General features: G+C 50.2%; 2 protein-coding genes across 2 annotated transcripts; one reads left to right on the top strand and one right to left on the bottom strand.

The window, feature by feature from the left end:
- Positions 1 to 615: 615 nt before the first annotated feature.
- PGRI_078330 (putative translational activator) lies at positions 616 to 10581 on the bottom strand (the record flags this gene model as incomplete). Its single annotated transcript, XM_040795547.1, has 12 exons — positions 616 to 801; positions 880 to 1030; positions 1144 to 1413; positions 1576 to 1659; positions 2169 to 2719; positions 2772 to 2913; positions 2972 to 3053; positions 3108 to 3263; positions 3322 to 3513; positions 3567 to 7391; positions 7451 to 10402; positions 10461 to 10581. The coding sequence occupies 12 exons, from the start codon at positions 10579 to 10581 to the stop codon at positions 616 to 618; spliced, it is 8712 nt and encodes a 2903-aa protein (XP_040653224.1).
- Positions 10582 to 10873: 292 nt separating this feature from the next.
- On the top strand, positions 10874 to 15521 carry PGRI_078340 (putative ATP dependent RNA helicase; the record flags this gene model as incomplete). The annotated part of the gene is made up of 6 exons (XM_040795548.1): positions 10874 to 11624; positions 11681 to 13226; positions 13286 to 14583; positions 14634 to 14847; positions 14914 to 15241; positions 15312 to 15521. The coding sequence occupies 6 exons, from the start codon at positions 10874 to 10876 to the stop codon at positions 15519 to 15521; spliced, it is 4347 nt and encodes a 1448-aa protein (XP_040653225.1).
- Positions 15522 to 17182: the final 1661 nt, after the last annotated feature.

The following is a 17182-nucleotide window of genomic DNA, read 5'->3' on the forward strand; positions in this document are numbered from 1 at the left end:
CCCATAAATTAATTGCATTGGTCTCTGATGGTAGTTGCCAAGGTGACAAAGATTATAGGAATCGAGAGAAAGTCTAGATATGTAGACATCCATGATACTCCCAAGGGTGATATAGACCTCTTGAGAAAATGAGAGGGAATCTATGAACAAGACCACTAATAGGGATACCAGCTTACGATGGATTGGGCTTGAACAGACATCTTCTCTCCGCATATCAGGTCGATACAGAAGATATGGGCCGGGAACAAGAATGCGGTTTTCGCTGTGTTTTTTTGGTGAAGTAAAAAAAAGATTTCCTTTTGCTTTCTCGTTACATTTTAACAAGAATAGCTTGAGTATCACATCATCATCGCATCTTCCTATTTCCCATACCCCATATTTTCCGAAAGATCCAACAAGGCCACGAACCCCATGCTATCAGAGAAAACAAGGGAGAGAAAGTCGTAATAGAATCTAGACTAATAGGAAGACGCCGAAGGCCGACCTGAGTTCGATATCGGAAATAGCCTAGAATCCCGAATCCAACCCAGAAGTTAACCGTTTCCAACCTCCGGACCGCCGAATTGCAAGAAAAGCGTCAAACAACGGAAGGGTAATTGAATTTTTGTATCAGATTTACTCTTCGCTGATCAGAGCGTTGTGCTTAGCCTCCTTGCGCTCCAACCGACGCTCACGGAGAGCCTTGTTCTTGGCACGCTTAGCGTCCATCTCCTCCTTGAGGACACGGTCGCGCGCACGCTCAGCCTTAGCCTTCTGGATCTGTAGCGGTAAAAAAAGAGAACGAGTCAGCCTGAAGGTGTTCTGTTTTGCGTGTTTCATAGATGGTTCATGGGTTCATGTTCATCGTCATCCGTGGGGTTGATCCAGGTTGTAACTTACGTGCTCAACGAGGGCACGCTTGTGCTTGAAGGTGTTACCCTTGCTCAGGTGGTAGAGCTCGTGGTAAAGGTGCTTATCGATCTTACCGGCGGCGCGGTAGCGGACGAGCAGACGACGGAGAACACGCATGCGGCGCATCCAGAGGACCTGGCTAAACAGAGGAAAAAGAGATCAGCAACTGTGTCCCGGGTTCCAATCTAATCGGGCGAGTCCGAGACAGGCCGGATGGAGTCCCAAAAAGGGTTGTGGCGATGGTGTGCATACCTGGGCATACGGGCATCCTTGGTACCCTTGCGCTTTCCGAGACCACGGTGACGACCGTTGCGGCGAGCCTCGTTGAGCTCACGGGCGCTGGCACGGGAGTGCATGGTGACGGGCTTGCGGATGATGAGGCCATCAGCGACGAGCTTGCGGATGGTCTGGCGAGAGTTGGCGTTGGAGATCTCGCTCATCTCATTGGGGTCGAGCCAAATCTTGCGCTTGCCGCAGCCGACCACGGAGGCGGCGAGGCGCTTCTGGGTGGTAAGGTTGACCCTGTGGTGAAAGACCCGGTCAGCATCATGGCACACACATCACGAAGTTGTTCCTCCACTATAACGAAAATATCGGGTCCACGAGTTGGGTGTTGGGTATGAATTTCCACAGCACACGGGAGTGCATTCGAGAAGTTCAATAGCAGCTTGGAGATGAACTCACATCTTGATGTCGGCGTATCGACGGTCGTTGGCGGATGATGTTCGTGGCACTGAGAAATCCCGACGGTGAGAGTTTGAGAGGGCACTGCGGGCCACATTAGGTCAGCCGAGGGCTAAGCGAGTGCTCCTTCCACAACGGGCGGACTGCTCCAGGGTGTATGCCCTAACCCTAGTCCGAATCGGGATGATGGAACTTGAAGATCTTGCAGTCCGGGGAAGAAGCCAAGAGTACTTACACTGGGAAAAGTTGGAATTAAGATGCTGGATTAAGAGAATTTCAAGTCTAGGGCTTTTTTTAATAATTTTTTCTTTTGCTGTTTGCCATCACTTTCGTTGTAGATGGCCAAAATGAGGATTATCATCACGTGATGTCAATGACAAGCAGTGTCACATGATCTTATATTCCCATTTAGGAAAGGGTGATCTGCAGTATAAAGCAGTCTAGTAGATGGCTGCCCATTCATCTAGAAGGATGTGATATGAAATATAGACAAACATACATGTGCAATACTTTTGTACGACTAAAACAAACAAAACCCAAGGGTATATCTATAAACATCTAGATGCTCCTTGGATGCGCAAACAAATCATCACTCATCGCCAAAGGCCTCTCCGAGATCAACCTTGCCAATGCTCCACAATTCCTTCTCATCATCTAGTTCATCATTCGACAGTCCCAAGCCACCCTCACCACCCTCAGCCTCCCGACGCTCACGCGCTTGGTTGGCCAACCGAACAGCAATTCGTTTGAAGTAATCAGACATGCTGCGCTTGGGGCCTGGTGGGAGAGATGCGCCCGGACCGGCCATATACTTGTCAAACACCTCGCTGTCAGACTCAACCACGGAGAAGATGGACAAGAATGCTGCTTCCGCGGCCAGTTTGACGGGAATCACCAAATCACGGACACTAGCGAAGATGGGTGGTGCGAGCAGGGCCAGATGTGGGCGGGCCAACTCGGGGTGAAGACGGCTGACAGTCCGGATGACTACCAAGCTCAACCGCCGGGTGTCGACCGGGTTGCCGACCTGGATGACAGATGCCAAGGCCTCGAATATGGTCTTGCTTGACTCGAAAGAATGGTCACCATCGTTGGACAAGAGGTATTTGCCTGAAGCAAGAGCACTGTTGTCGGATACAAAGGGCTTATTCTGAGTTAGCTTCGAGCTATAGTCAGTGATTTAGGATTCAACTTACATCTTTGTTTGAAAGACCTTGGCAGATGACGGTGGGCAGCTCCACAGAGAAGTGTTCTGTCAAAACCTCAGGACATTCAGCCAAAAGGGCATTGAGTCCGAGGACAGCTGGGTGAGAAAGGGAGCCAGCAAGGATACGGCTCCTGGAAAGAAATATATTAGCATCCGGCAAAGTTAGACCACGAGAACGAATATGCATACTTGATAAGAGGAACCGAGCTTGCGGCAGGGAGAACCTTCACGAGAGCAGCGAGCAGGCGAGCGTTGGTAATGGCAACGGAATCTGTGAGCATGTTAGAAAGCCGTGAAACACAAGAATTGCTCATAATTATCTTACCAGTCTGGTCACTAGCGTCATCATCAATCAGAGCAAGGATCGCTTGCCGGGATGCCTCGCTCATGTTGGCACCGGCCTTGCCAACTACCTCCTGGAGAGCCTTCATCATGGCGTTCTTCACACCAATGTCGGAGGTCTTCGATCCAGCAATAAGTTCTGAAATATCGAAGTTAGCGATGAGCTACATTCCATGTGTAAAATTGCCGAGGCTTACCAGCAATAAGAGGATCAACTCTGGGGGTCAGCGTAATCAAAATACCAAGACCCTTGGCAGCCCGGTTGCGCAGAGTCTCGCTTGTGGTATCGGCCAGACCACGGGCGAATGTACGCTGGAGCTGAGGCAGGAACGGCTTGACAGCCAATGGAATCTTCTCCAATAGCTTGTTAAGAGTATAGAAGATAGCGCCTGGAAAACTCTATCAGTAAACAGAGACCACATAAAGGCTTTGCACGACTTACACTTGATATCGACTGAACGTTCTGACACAACACGAATAAGAGGACCGGTGATTTGAGTCACAAAAGGCTTTAATGACTCGGCACGAGTCCGGTCAATGATGTCCGACATTGCAAGAGCCGACTGGGTACGCTGATCGGTAGTACCGTTGAGAAGACCTTGCAAAAAGATCGGCAAGATAGCCATGATACCCTTGGGTAGACTAAAGCCGGGAAGGTCCGCGCCAGCCACGCCCACCTGGCGCAGAATCTGGCGAGTAGGAATAGCCAAGCTCTCCATCTCTTCCTTGCGCATGTGAGACATAAGACCAGTGAGGGCAGTCCATGCTGCCTTGATGACATCCTTGTCTGGGTCGTCGAATGAAATCAGCAAGGCGCGGATCAAGTCCTGGTAGTATCGCGAGAAGTCAACCTCGGCTTCCGCGAAGAACTTGGTCAGATGGAGCGCCGCAGCAGCGCGACGACGGTGATCATCGTGCTTCACAAGAGTGACCATCACATTCATGCCGACGCTCAGGCCATCGTACTCGTCTACAGACACCAATACAGTGTCGAAGGCAGTGCCGAGCTCTGTTCGAAGCTCCTCGTCGGTAGTCTCGATGATGCCGTCCATGAGAGAGTTGAGGATAGTCGGCAGTCTTCTCGTCATGGCAGAGCCAGCAACTTCGGCTAGAGATGCCAGGGCTCTGGCGTTGAAAGCAGTAATTGGCGGGGTGAGCAGTGTGGGAATGAGGTTGGGAAGGATGATATTGGCGCGAGTCTGCTCCGTGAGAAGCGTCAACAGAGCCGACAACGCCTGCTCGGCATTCTCGTCGTCCCTCAACAAGTGAAGAAGGTAAGGGAGAACCTGGTCCACAACCCGCTTGCCCATGATCTGCTGCAATGAATCGAAGGCCTCAGCAGCAGCTTCTCGCACATCATCGTCGTTGTCGACCAGCGCCACACGCACAGTGGCGATAAGAATATCCTCAAAGTCCTCCAGCGCATCGGGGGAGGCGGCATTGATAAGCTCGCGGAGAGCAATACAGATACCTTGCTTGACCTCCACATCAGGCGAAGTCTGAAGACCATCTTGAAGCAAGGGCAGCAAGGTGCTGAGAACAGACTCTCCAGCCTTCTTGATAAGGTCTCCAAGAGCGTTGCTGGCAATGACCTTCTGCTCCATGTTGGAGGACCCGAGGCGTCGAATAATGAGCTGAGAAAGCGTAGGTACCATGTCCTTGAGAGTCCTAGGAGAAGCCACAAGAGCCTTCCAGACACCCAGGGCCGCACTCTTGACCTGACCTGAGGTATCGCAGCGACAGATGTACAGAGCCGAAAGGACCTTGTCCCTACGCTCGGCTCCGAGAACCTCCAACAAGGATTGGCCAGCTTGTGTGGCTTCCTCCTCTTCCTCATCTCCCTCGTTCTTGCCAGAGATACCAGTAAGACTGAAGAGGAGATCGCCGACAAGCTCGACGGAACTCAAACGGATGCGGTAGCTGTCGTCCGCAAGACCACGCTCCAGCTCGGGAAGCAAGAGATCGATAGCCTTGTGGGCGAAGTTCTTGACAAGCAGACGACCGGCCCGGAGAGCGGTTTCGCGAATAGACTCAATATCATCAGCCAGACCAGCAAGAATAGGGGGGATGATCTTGCTGAGGTAGTTGGCGAAGCTGTTACCGAAGCAAGCAGGCAAGAAGATGAAGAGGGTCATGAAGCCTTCGCGAACAGCAGGCTTAGCGCTAGAAACGTTCTGGAGAATAGTTGGGAGTGTCTCCTCGAGCCTGGTCGTACCAAGGCCTGCGAGAACCTCCGAAAGCGCTTGAGCAGATCCAAGTCTGTCACCAGCTCCAGTATCGGATTTGAGAGTAGCCATAAGATTGGGAATGAGTTCTGGCAAAGCGTCCTCTCCAAGTTTCTCGATGAGTGAACCAAGGGCCTTGGAGGCAGTAGCACGGGTTGTGGGAACTGGATCAACAATGGCCAAGTTAAGACCGGCCACAATGATTGGTAAGTGCGCGATAAGATCCTTGCGCTCTGTTAGATGGGCCAAGCTACCAATAATCTGTGCCGACTTCCGCTTAGTGTTAGATCGGTCACTAAGACCACGCTCGAGAATGCGCACAACAAGGGCGAGGGAGGGAGCATCGAGGTAGTGCGCAAAGGAAACCTTGATCAAGGAATCTAGCGCCTCATCCGTGTGTTTAGTTGGATCACTCAAAGCCTTTAGAAGCACGCCAACCAGGCTCTTCACTTCAGGGTTGCTAATGACCTCGCCGAAGCGCTGAAGACTGCGGTTCGCTGCGCTACGGACTTCCTTGTGGGTGTCATTGAGCACAATCGTCAAAGGCGGAATGATATCAGGCAAACTGGCTGCAAGCTGCTGCGGGTCCAGGTAGGCCATGGCTCCAAGTAGATCGCAAGCACCCTTCTGACTACGCCATTGCGTATCATCTAAGCCGTCGAGCAGAGTGGGAAGTATCTCCTTGACACCGTAAGAGCTGAGGTTCTGGAAGCAAGCCCGCGAAGCCTCCAGGCAAGTATCGCGGACGCTAATGCTGGTGTCACCAAATCCTGCCAGAAGCTGGGGTACTAGATGGATCACATAAGGCTCAAAGACCCGGCCCAGGACCAGCGCGAAAAGTTCATAAGCCAACAAAGCGCCCCGTCGGTGATCCTTTTCTTTTTTATTCTCGATGGCCTCCTTGAGCTGACTCATAATTCGGTACTCCCGCAAGGTTGCGACACCTCTGCCACACACGACTGCAGCAAGACCATACGCGGCACCGCGTTGGCGAGGATAGTCGGGGGCATTGAAAAGTCGGTACAGTAGGTTTTCCACATATTCTGCTGTCTTGGAACCAGACGATCTGATCAACGGTGGCAGACACTCGGACACAGCGTGCTGCACAGACTCTGAAGGGGTATCGAGGGCCACAAGCAGTTCACTGATAACAGTTTGCAAGCGAGGATCATCTGCCTTAAGATGTGTTGCCACAGATCCATATAACACGATGACAGCCTCGTTCAGCAGGTCAGAGGTTTTTGTATCTTTATCCGAGGTTTCCAAGGTTGTTTGAAGCAGTTTCATCATTTCCTCAACCTTCGACTCTCCTCGCAAAATGATGATAGATTTACCACTCTCGGTCATCTGGCCACGAACCCGGGAGTTTCCATCGAGCAAGGGACCCTTTTCAATCAAAAATCGCAAAAAGGAGACAGCCTCATCACCACTAAATCCATGCGTCATGGCGTTGAAAGCCAGCGCAATACCACTGCGAGCCTCCCAGTTGTCTGCATTGTCTATTTTCTTAGGCATTCCGTAGGCGTCCTTTTCGGGTGCCTTAGGTTTGATTTCTTCCACATATTTGGATTGCAATTCGGACAGAATGCCCGCGAACTTGCTCTGATCAAACTCAATGGCATGTGCCAAAGCGCGAGCAGCAGCGCCTCTGAGCTGATGGTCCTTGGAGTCCAGGTATTTCATGATCTTGCTAAACGAGGTGTCATCCACTTCCAGCGCATTGTCTTCCCAGATCGTGTCTGCAATCTCGGCATTCTCCTCCACTGTGTCGTGGCAGCCAAGCCAGATGTGCTCGGAGAAATCGAGGTCAGTCAAATCGATCTCAGCCTCAACGACCTGCAGAACGGTGGTTCGAACAGAGGCCTCCGCGACGATGGTGCCCCGCAGAAGCGTATCCAGCTCCTCGCTATTGATGTTCGGCGAGATGCACCGACAGAAATCGAACAAGGTATCCTTTACCAGCTTGTAGTGCTGTGTATATCTCTGCATGGCGGATATAAGCTGGCCTAGAACTTCGACACGAGGAAGACGGGCGTCGGTAACTACACGACAGCATTAGTAGATAGTTTCACACAGTTTAATCAAGGCTAAAAAAACTCACATGAGCCAGAGTGGAAGGACAAGAACTCAAGAGCAAGGAGAACTTGGGTGCCTTCTTCTTCTCCCTTCGCCTCTTCAATTCCATTCTGAGTCAAAACCAGAGAAATAAGGGGAAGGACGTATGCAAGAGATGTGGTATCGAAAGGACGCTGCTCAGAAGCAAAGCGCAATCGGTAGAGGATTCTCGTCACGAGTTCTCCGAGGGGCTCTAACTCCATATCGGCAGGAAGGTTGGTGTTGCCAATTGCTCGGAGTGTCGCGATACCGATGAAAGAACGCAGAGGACCGAGGCGGGAAGACACCTCGTCGGCGCAAGTGATGAACGCCCGGGAGACAACATCACCAGCAAATAGACTCGCGCCAGCCTGGGCAAGCGATAGCAGAGAACTGATGGCAGCATTGATCCACCCCTCGACGTCGTTGGCGGGACCCGTTGCGAGACCCTGGATAAGGCCCGCTCCTCTTTCGATCCGCTTGACTTCTTCCAAAACTTCTTGACGGATCTTGGCCTCCTTGGCAAGCTGGGCCTTAACCTTAGCATTTTCCTCGGGCGTAAGCTTCTTTTGGCTTTGGCCCTTCTTTTCAGCTAGTTGCGCGCGGAGCTCTTCTTCCCACTTGAGGGTGTCATAGTCCTTAGTGCTCTTGTTGAAGGCAGGCTGCTTCGACTTGCTGCTGAGGACATCGATGAAAGCGGTTCCTTCGGGGGTGCGTGAAATAGCAGCATCGGTGGCAGTGAACTTAGATAGGCGAGTGCCGTCCAAATCATATTTGATTTGATCAACCAAGCGCGGGATCATTGCATCGGGGGCAACAAATGCCAATTCAGCTCCAGCGCTCCAGACAGCGAGGTTGACATTCGGCACCGCTGACTGCACAGGGTCTGCATTTACGCGGACCAACTGCTCAATACATTTCTCGGGGTGTGCGCGCACAAGATTTCCAGGGTCGGTGCCGGTCCTTAGGCACAAATCAATCCATGAGGTGCTCGGAATCAACTCAGGTCGACCCAAAATCAGAAGTTCAACGAGTAGAGCCTCCAGATCGGACGAGGGAATTCCAGAGGATTCTATGACAGCCTTGGTTGGACACAGAGCCTTCAAGACCATGTGAAGCAGGCGTTCGCTCCCTGGCCCAGCAGAAAAGGCCGCTGATTCCTTCTCCGCAGTCCGGGATGAAAATATCCAGACCCACAGTGCGTTGAAAATGATGCGCCCAAATGTGGCCACATCCGTCAAATATACCCGGGATAAGGTTTCTGCAGAGTCCTCGCGAATATTTGAGGGAATAGCAGGTGCAGTGATTGCGTAGATAAAGGCCTGAGCCCAAGCTGTCTTGGATGCATCTTCAGAACTAGCAAACTTGGACCCGGACGCAACAGCGGCCAGAGCCCTGACAAACCACTGAATCTCTTCCTTGGAACTCAACTTCGAGTATGCCTTGGGGTTGAGGAGGAAAGAAGGCTTGGGACTGAATGTCAGCGATTGGGCTACGTTATCCTCCCAAGCGGTCCTGGCGGGCCCTTGGATATCAGAAACTCGGTGGAACAGAGCCAGGAAGAGATAGGCAGAGGATAAAGCACCGCTTTGGGCCGAGGGAAGCGGGTTGGAAGCAACCTCACCAAACAAATCCTTCATCTTGGCGAGGAACTTCGTGACAAGTGGTTCAATTTCGGGAGTCTTCAGATCCTGGAGATCAGACTTCCATAGGACTTCTCCCACACTTGCTTGCCAGATCTTTCGGAACGGAATTCGCTTATCGGATACACCCTTAACAATAGTGCTGATAGCATCATCGCTAACCTTGAGCTTAGATTGAACGAGGTAAGTAAGGTGTTTGCTGAAGGATTTGATTTCCTCTTCCAGGGCAGCTTCGTTTGATTCCCGTGAAAAGACGGGGCAGAACCCTTGAACAATTTCTTTCGAGACATCCGCCGAAGGTGAAATTGCCGCAATGGCCTGGGCGTATGCCAAACGGTGTTCAGGAGTAGTAATCTTCTGGGTTTTTAGAGGACCAATAATTTCACTCGTGATCTTCAAGACCAAGGGATCGGTTCTGCATCGAGAGAGCAAGGATGCGAAAGAGTCAGATGCTCCTTGGCGGACTGATGGGTTGTTTGACTTCATGCTAGTTAAAAGATGTTTGCAAAGGCGTGTATGCACCAATTCCGACATATCAATTCCTTCCGGCAGAGAGGCACAGAGAGGGGGAATCACGCCTCCGAGAACCACCTCCGGTGCTCGTAGTATGGACTTTTCCATGGGGGGTACCAATTCGGTGGCGACATCTTCATATGTCACGAAGGAAGTAAAGAAATCTGACATGCCATTGGCGACATGTGCGGGCACAACAGATTTTGAGCTCACGACCTCCTTGATGTAGAAAGCCAAAATCTCTTTCTTGGACTCTTGGAGAATTGATGTCTTGTCTGCTAACCGCGCACAGACTCCACACACGACACCGAGAAGAGGCGCATTCTTGTACGCTGCGGTAGAGTCTCCAGTCAGTCGGCTAACAGATTGCCGCACTGCATCAGCACCCCATGCCTCAGACGAAAATACGGCGCGCAAAGCACGTCTCGTTACTCGGAGAGCTGACTGTTTTACTGCAGGCTTGGGATTGTGGGAAAGACAATTTTCCAGCGCCTTGGCATCAACCGCAATCAGGTCTAGCACAGTGGCCAACGGTGTGTTCTGGTCCTCGCTAGCCTGCTGCAACAGAATACAGCACCATTCCAACAAAACAAATGCAAACGAGGAAGCCAGACCTGGTCTAGATGCCTCAATTTGCAGTTTTTGCGTAAGGAATTTTAATTCTTCGGTCGCATTGGGGCCGCGGAGGAGAGAGCGGAGGCATTGTTGAACCGCCTGTCGGGAGGATCGATCAACATAGAGAGGATAGGTACGGAAAAGCAACTCTAGTATATCGTGATGGGTTTCTGGGGATAGTTCAGACCCTATACAATGAATAGTTAGTGAATCTTCTTGTCATGAGGCCATGGGTTATCACGCTACCATTCTTGTCGCGGAGTTCTTGCAGGGCCCGGAGCCTGCGCGAGGTCGAACTCGAGAGGAGAACGACCTGCAAGGCATCCAGATCCCCGGCCTTGACCTGGTCCCATGGAATTCCATCCATGATCAGCGGTCAATACGGGGGAATGGAGAGGGAAAGGGTTGGTTCAGAGAGTGTGAAGTTGGTGAAGTGGGCTAGGAATGCTGTCATAAGAGTTTTGTGTGGGGAGCTGGATTTCATCCCGCCATTAAACAGGCATGGCCGACTCTTCGCTCTTTACACATTTGAACGCCCTTTTTAATAATATTTCACACTATATTTCTCAGTATCTCATAGGCAAAATTCATTGGTCTTTGACCGCTGACTTTCAGCGTGCTTGGAAGACTTCGCTGGGCCCACTGATAATTCAGCCATAATGCCGCCCAGCAGCAAGAAAAAGAAGAAGCCCGCCTCCAACCCGGCTCGAGGTTTTGCGACAGTGTCTATGCCCTCGAAGCCTAAGCCAGAGGCAATATCAACACCTTCTTCGGTCGTCGAAGAATCAAAAGCCACGCCGGAAAACGAGTCGCAACCTGAACGCGCCGCAGATGTCGCCGCACCACAAACGACCACCTCGTTACAAAACTACACACCGGAAGAGCTAGAAAAGCATTTTGAAGAAGCGGAGCTCCAGATTTTGGTTGATAAATACGCTGTCAAGTGTAAAAATGACGCAGCGCGCCAGGCCACCAAGCTGGAGAACGAACGCCGCGTTTTCCGACAGCAATCAGTAACATTGAACCTTATGGAGTGGTTACCGACAGATATACAAGACAGTATTCTTGAACTGGCCGGTACCGAAGAGCATGACTATCTCATAGCAAGTGGAAGGATTACAAGTTCAAAACAAGCTGGATCGGAGGAGGAACTACACAACAAGCTTTGGACCTTGAAGGAAACCCTACTCAAACTCGACTTCCCAGAAAACCGCATCGAGGATGCATTGAAGCATGTTTTGCAATATTTTTCTGGCAACTCAATCGGTGCCGGTCGGGATCTCGTGTGGAATCTTGATGAAGCAATGGAATGGTTGGCCACACACAGTGATAAGAACGAATTGCCCTCTTACACACAGACAAATACTCGCCAACTGAAAGACGTGGATAGTGTCACCTCATGGATGACAGGTAAACCCCACCATGACTTAAATTTTTCGTTGGAACACAATGCTAAGTCTTAGCAGAATCGAAGGCTTCAGAGACGTCAACTCCTGTTTCATCCCAAAATCGAAGCAAGCAAGGAAACAAGAAGGCTGACTGGAAGGCAGCAAAGGTTGCCCCTCCTATTTCATACGACTCTGATAGCTCAGTAGACCCCGATATCATGGTTCCCGAATGGCTGGAGCTGCAGACTCAACTTTATAGCCTGGAGCCAGATCTCTTCGATCGTCCTGGAAAGGGCAAGAAAGGTCGAAGCGGCGCTGGTAATCTGTCAGATAATCCTGAAGCCTCCAAAATACAGCGGAAGATTGCCAAGATCGAGCGTGATGTTCTTTTCGAGCGCCGAGAGGCAGAGTACATATGGGAGCAAAAGCTTGACGAGCTCAGAAAAGATGCTTCATTTATTCGGCGCCCGGTGGACAGAAAAAAAAAGTCTCCGACCGATGCAGAAGATCAGCCAAAGCCCGAGATCAGCGAAGAGCTAGACCCGGAGCTCCTTGCGATCGATGGAATGGAGGATGCCCTTGGGGACTTGTTCCAAGCTGAGGCTGAGGATTCGGGCTCAATTTTAGGTATTCCTCCTACAGAGACCCAGACCTCGTTCACTCTCCGCGACTTCGGGAAATCGACAGGTCTGAGCCCACGGAGAGTCTTGGAAGAGACTTGCAAATCAAAAGATTCATCTTGCGTAGTTGCCTACCAAGATTTCTCCTCTTCAAGTCATTCAAATAGGAGAGCACTCGAGGTGCGATGGTCGAAGCCCCAAGAAGCACCATTCCCGTTAGCAGTGGAATCGATTACACACAAGTCAAATTCCTTGGCTACTTTTGTGTCAATGGATGGCCTTGCCACACCGAATGCACAGCAGGCTGAGGGGTACGTATCGACATTGGCTTTGTTCATCTTGTTCCCACAGAATTCCAAGGAGGGCAAGGCCTACCTACGATTGCCAGCTGTTTGGAGAGAGCTTTGGACTGAGTTTGCAACACTGCAGAAGGCCCAGCAGGATGAAATCGACAAAAACACAGTGAAAGAATTGAAACGTCTGATCCAAGAGAACCAAGGCACATTTGAAGATGATGTCGTTCTATCTGACAACTTCCGGAAGAGAAACGGCGTAGCTAGCAAGCCTGGCACCCTAATGAAAGGGTCCACGCGTGACAATTTCTCGGGTATGGACGACCGCTTGAAAGAAGCCTGGTTGGCTAAATCTTCGACGCCCTCCTACCACCGTATGGTGCAGGGTAGAATGAACCTCCCAATCTGGGAGTTTAAGGACGAGATCCTGAACACGCTTGATGATCATCGAGCTCTAATCATTTGCAGTGAAACAGGTAGCGGAAAGAGTACACAGATTCCGTCATTCATTCTCGAGCACGAGATGCTCCAAGGCCGACCGTGCAAGATCTATGTGACCGAGCCTCGCCGTATTTCTGCAATATCGCTTGCTCGTCGTGTCAGCGAGGAGCTTGGAGAGAGCAAGAACGAAGTGGGCACTAATAGATCTCTCATTGGATTTGCGGTGCGGTTGGAAAGCAAGTTCACTCAATCAACGCCATTGATCTATGCGTAAGTTCTCACTTATCTTTCGGTTTTACTTTAGTGATCGCTCAGCTAATAATTTATAGAACCACAGGAGTGGTTGTACGAATGCTCGAACGGCCCGATGACTTCCAAGATATCACCCACGTGGTTCTCGATGAAGTTCACGAGCGCACTATTGACAGCGACTTCCTTTTGATCGTTCTTCGGCGCCTCATGCAGAAGCGGCCTGACTTAAAACTAATCCTCATGTCAGCCACTCTTGATGCGCAACGTTTCTCGAACTATCTCGGCGGTGTGCCAGTTTTGAACATCCCAGGGCGGACTTTCCCCGTGGAAATGAAGTACCTAGAAGATGCGGTCGAGATGACCAACTACCGTCTGTCGGAGGATGCCCAGCACACGGTCCTCGACGATGATATGGATGATCCACCCACAGATTCTGACACCACAGGAGGTCTCCAAGCCAGTCTTGATGGGTACTCTAGGGAGACCAAGGAGACTGTTATCAACATCGACGAGTACAGGCTAGATTATGAGCTGATCAAGAGGTTGCTTCTGAAGATTGCTACGGCCCCGGAGATGGCTCACTACAGCAAGGCAATCTTGATCTTTATGCCTGGACTGGCGGAAATCCGTCGCCTAAACGATGAGATCCTGTCCGAGCCAATGTTCCAGAGGGGTTGGATTGTGCATACGCTTCACTCTTCGATTGCCAGTGAGGACCAAGAAAAGGCCTTCAACGTACCCCCAGAAGGCACAAGAAAGATTGTTATTGCAACGAACATTGCGGAAACAGGTATCACCATCCCGGATATTACTGCTGTGGTCGACGCAGGAAAGGAGAAAATCATGCGATTCGATGAGAGGCGGCAATTGTCCCGTCTTGTTGAATCATTCATCTCGCGTGCGAACGCTAAACAGCGTCGCGGTCGTGCTGGGCGTGTCCAGAACGGTATCTGCTTCCACCTGTTCACTAGACATCGTCATGAAAAGTTGCTTTCTGAACAGCAAACCCCTGAATTGCTGCGACTTTCTTTACAGGATCTAGTACTTCGTGTGAAAATCTGCAAATTGGGAGAAGTGGAGCAGACTCTCCTCGAAGCTCTTGACCCGCCGTCGTCTAAAAACATCCGCCGCGCCATTGATTCATTGAAGGAAGTTAAGGCTCTGACGAGCAACGAGAGCTTGACCCCTCTCGGAACACAACTGGCCAAGCTACCGCTAGATGTCTTCCTCGGCAAAATGATCATCCATGGAGCCTTCTTCCGGTGCTTGGATGCTACTGTCAGCATTGCTGCTATCCTTTCTTCCAAGTCGCCATTTGTGAACACAATCGGATCCAACTCACAACGCGATGGTGCACGGGCGTCTTTCCGAAGAGGTATGTCCCAATATATTGATGTCCCACAGTTGATAACTAACAAATACTAGGTGACTCGGATCTTTTGACCGTATACAACGCTTATTGCAGCTGGAGACGTATCAGAAGCACACCGGGGGCTAACGAGTATTCTTTCTGTCGAAAGAACTTCCTGAGCGCGCAGACATTACTAGCGATCGAGGATATCAAAATGCAACTGGTAGTGTCAATTGCCGACGCAGGTCTTCTGACCCTGGATGCATCACAGAAAGCTGCCCTCAATCGGTAAGAGCCCCATTCGTCCGAACATCACATCCCAGCCTAACAGCTACTAACCAACCCTACTTACAGTGCACGCTCCAATAGCCGGAACCGCCAATTCTTTATCATCCCTGAGGATTTTGACGTCAACAGCAACAACGATGTTGTCATCAATTCGGTCATTGCCTGGAGTTTCTACCCTAAGCTTCTGACTCGCGAAGGCAAGGGCTGGCGCAACGTTGGCAACAACCAGACAGTCACACTGCCCGCTGTTTCTGTTAACAAGAGGACGGACCCATCCATCAAGTGGCTGTCATACTATAGCATCATGGCACGTGCCCGCAATCTCAGCGCGCACGATACCAGCGCAGTGGACGATTTTGCTATAGCCTTACTGTGTGGTGATGCCGAGTTCAAGGTATGACAGTGATCCTTCGCATTTTCCTTTCCTGATTTCATTTAGCAATAAACTCACCACCGAAAATTAGATGTATTCTGGTGTCGTCTCCATTGACGCAAACCGCATTCGATTCGCTGTGCGAGATTGGAAGTCTATGCTAGCCTTGAAAATTCTTAACAGCCGCCTGCGCGAGATCCTTTCGAACACCTTCCGCAATCCCCACCGTCAGTTGTCATATAAGCATCAGCAGTGGATCGACATTTGGCAACAGATCTTTTCTCAGGCTGGTAAGCGATGAATATACCAGCGATGATGTGTGATTATGCTCCGCGCCTTTGATGAGATATGCTTGTAAAAAATCATGATGAATATGGTTGAGTCGGGTATAGAACTTTTGTCGGGATATTGTTAGCTTTAGAGTTATTTCAATGGACAAACACTCTTTTCGTTCATATGATGCTCTGGCTTCTTCGTGTAATGTAGATATATATATCGCTTGGAGTTGCTACATTTCATCGTATGAGAACTGTAGTCCATACCAGCCATGTCACTCATATATACTTCTAGCTCGAAGACAGGATATATATTTAAAGATACACCGCGTCTCAATATATACTCACTGAATTATATCTCACATACTCACTGGAGAAGACTCAAGCAGACTTTGACTTATATATTAGTACCGAGACAATAGAGATATGATCCTGGCGATCTATCAGCAGGAACAGTAGCATCCCTACATGAACGACGGGAGACAGCATACTGCATCAACCACGCCTTCTAGAAGCTCAAGTTTACGGAGTACATAGCACAGAGCACTGCAGATATGTCTGTCCCCTCGAGTCAATGCACTAACGCTGTCAGCACTGATCCGCCATGCGTAAACCATTGCATTATCATCATGACCCCTATGAGATCGAGTTCAAAGTACAAGTACTGCATAAGCAGAAGACCAAAGTGAATAAGCATAAGAACCAAGGCTTCTATCAGCCCAGCAAAAGTTGAGACCAAGCCTCTCAAACTTATTCCCACGATTTTCCCACGGGAAACAATCGGTCTACGAAGATAAGCTGCAACAATCCCGCCATCCCAATCCACAATCAAGGGATATACCAACCTCCCACCGCCAGCTCAACAACACGGATTATCCCTTGACAAACACGAGAATTGTAGCCGATGCAGGTCCTCAATCAGCGGTGAGTACGTACCTCTCAATCGTGAAGTTTGAACAGGTAAGAACTTTGCAAGATTCCTGCATAGCGAACTGCCAACCCCGTCCCCCACCCCCCAGATATTCCCCAACCCGCACTAACCAGAGTAAAATTCCTAAAACAAAAATAATTAAAACTAGAAAGAAATTTAAAGACAATATGCACCCAACCATACCATCCCCAACTATTGCACTATATGCACAATATGAATGGCAGACATGCTTCGAGAATGTGGTCCCCACGCGTTACAATTTGGGAATGATTCGCATCCATAAACAGTAGACTGACAAGAAGTACGGAGTATTGATTACCCCATTATGTACCCCGTACAATTATTTCATGTACAGAAATCTACGGAGTAGTTCTTGGGCGGCAGTTACTCTCAGACGCCCTGCGCTGGCACTTGGCAGATAGTCCTCTGGGTCTGGTTCATCGTACATGATACTTGCATCTTGGCTCGCACACTGCATGCATGGTATTTGCATTCTTCGATTGACTAGCGACGCCTCCCCGGGGAGAGAGAAGCGTGGATGGCGCGTGTGTTGGTGTCAGATGCATCGTACATACTATAGAATATGAGCTGAGACAGCAAAGAGACGGTGAGCGGGTTCCTCCTTCCCTCTTTTGGGCCTTGGACTACTTTTTCTCTGGCTATTGTTTTCTATTGGAATTAGGTCTGGTGTTTGAGCTTGGAGTCTCCTTGTTCTAGACTTGCCTTTTTTTTTTGTCATTATCAGGGATAGGAACA

Source organism: Penicillium griseofulvum (assembly GCF_001561935.1).
Source record: "Penicillium griseofulvum strain PG3 chromosome Unknown contig_6, whole genome shotgun sequence".
NCBI classification, from domain to species: domain Eukaryota; kingdom Fungi; phylum Ascomycota; class Eurotiomycetes; order Eurotiales; family Aspergillaceae; genus Penicillium; species Penicillium griseofulvum.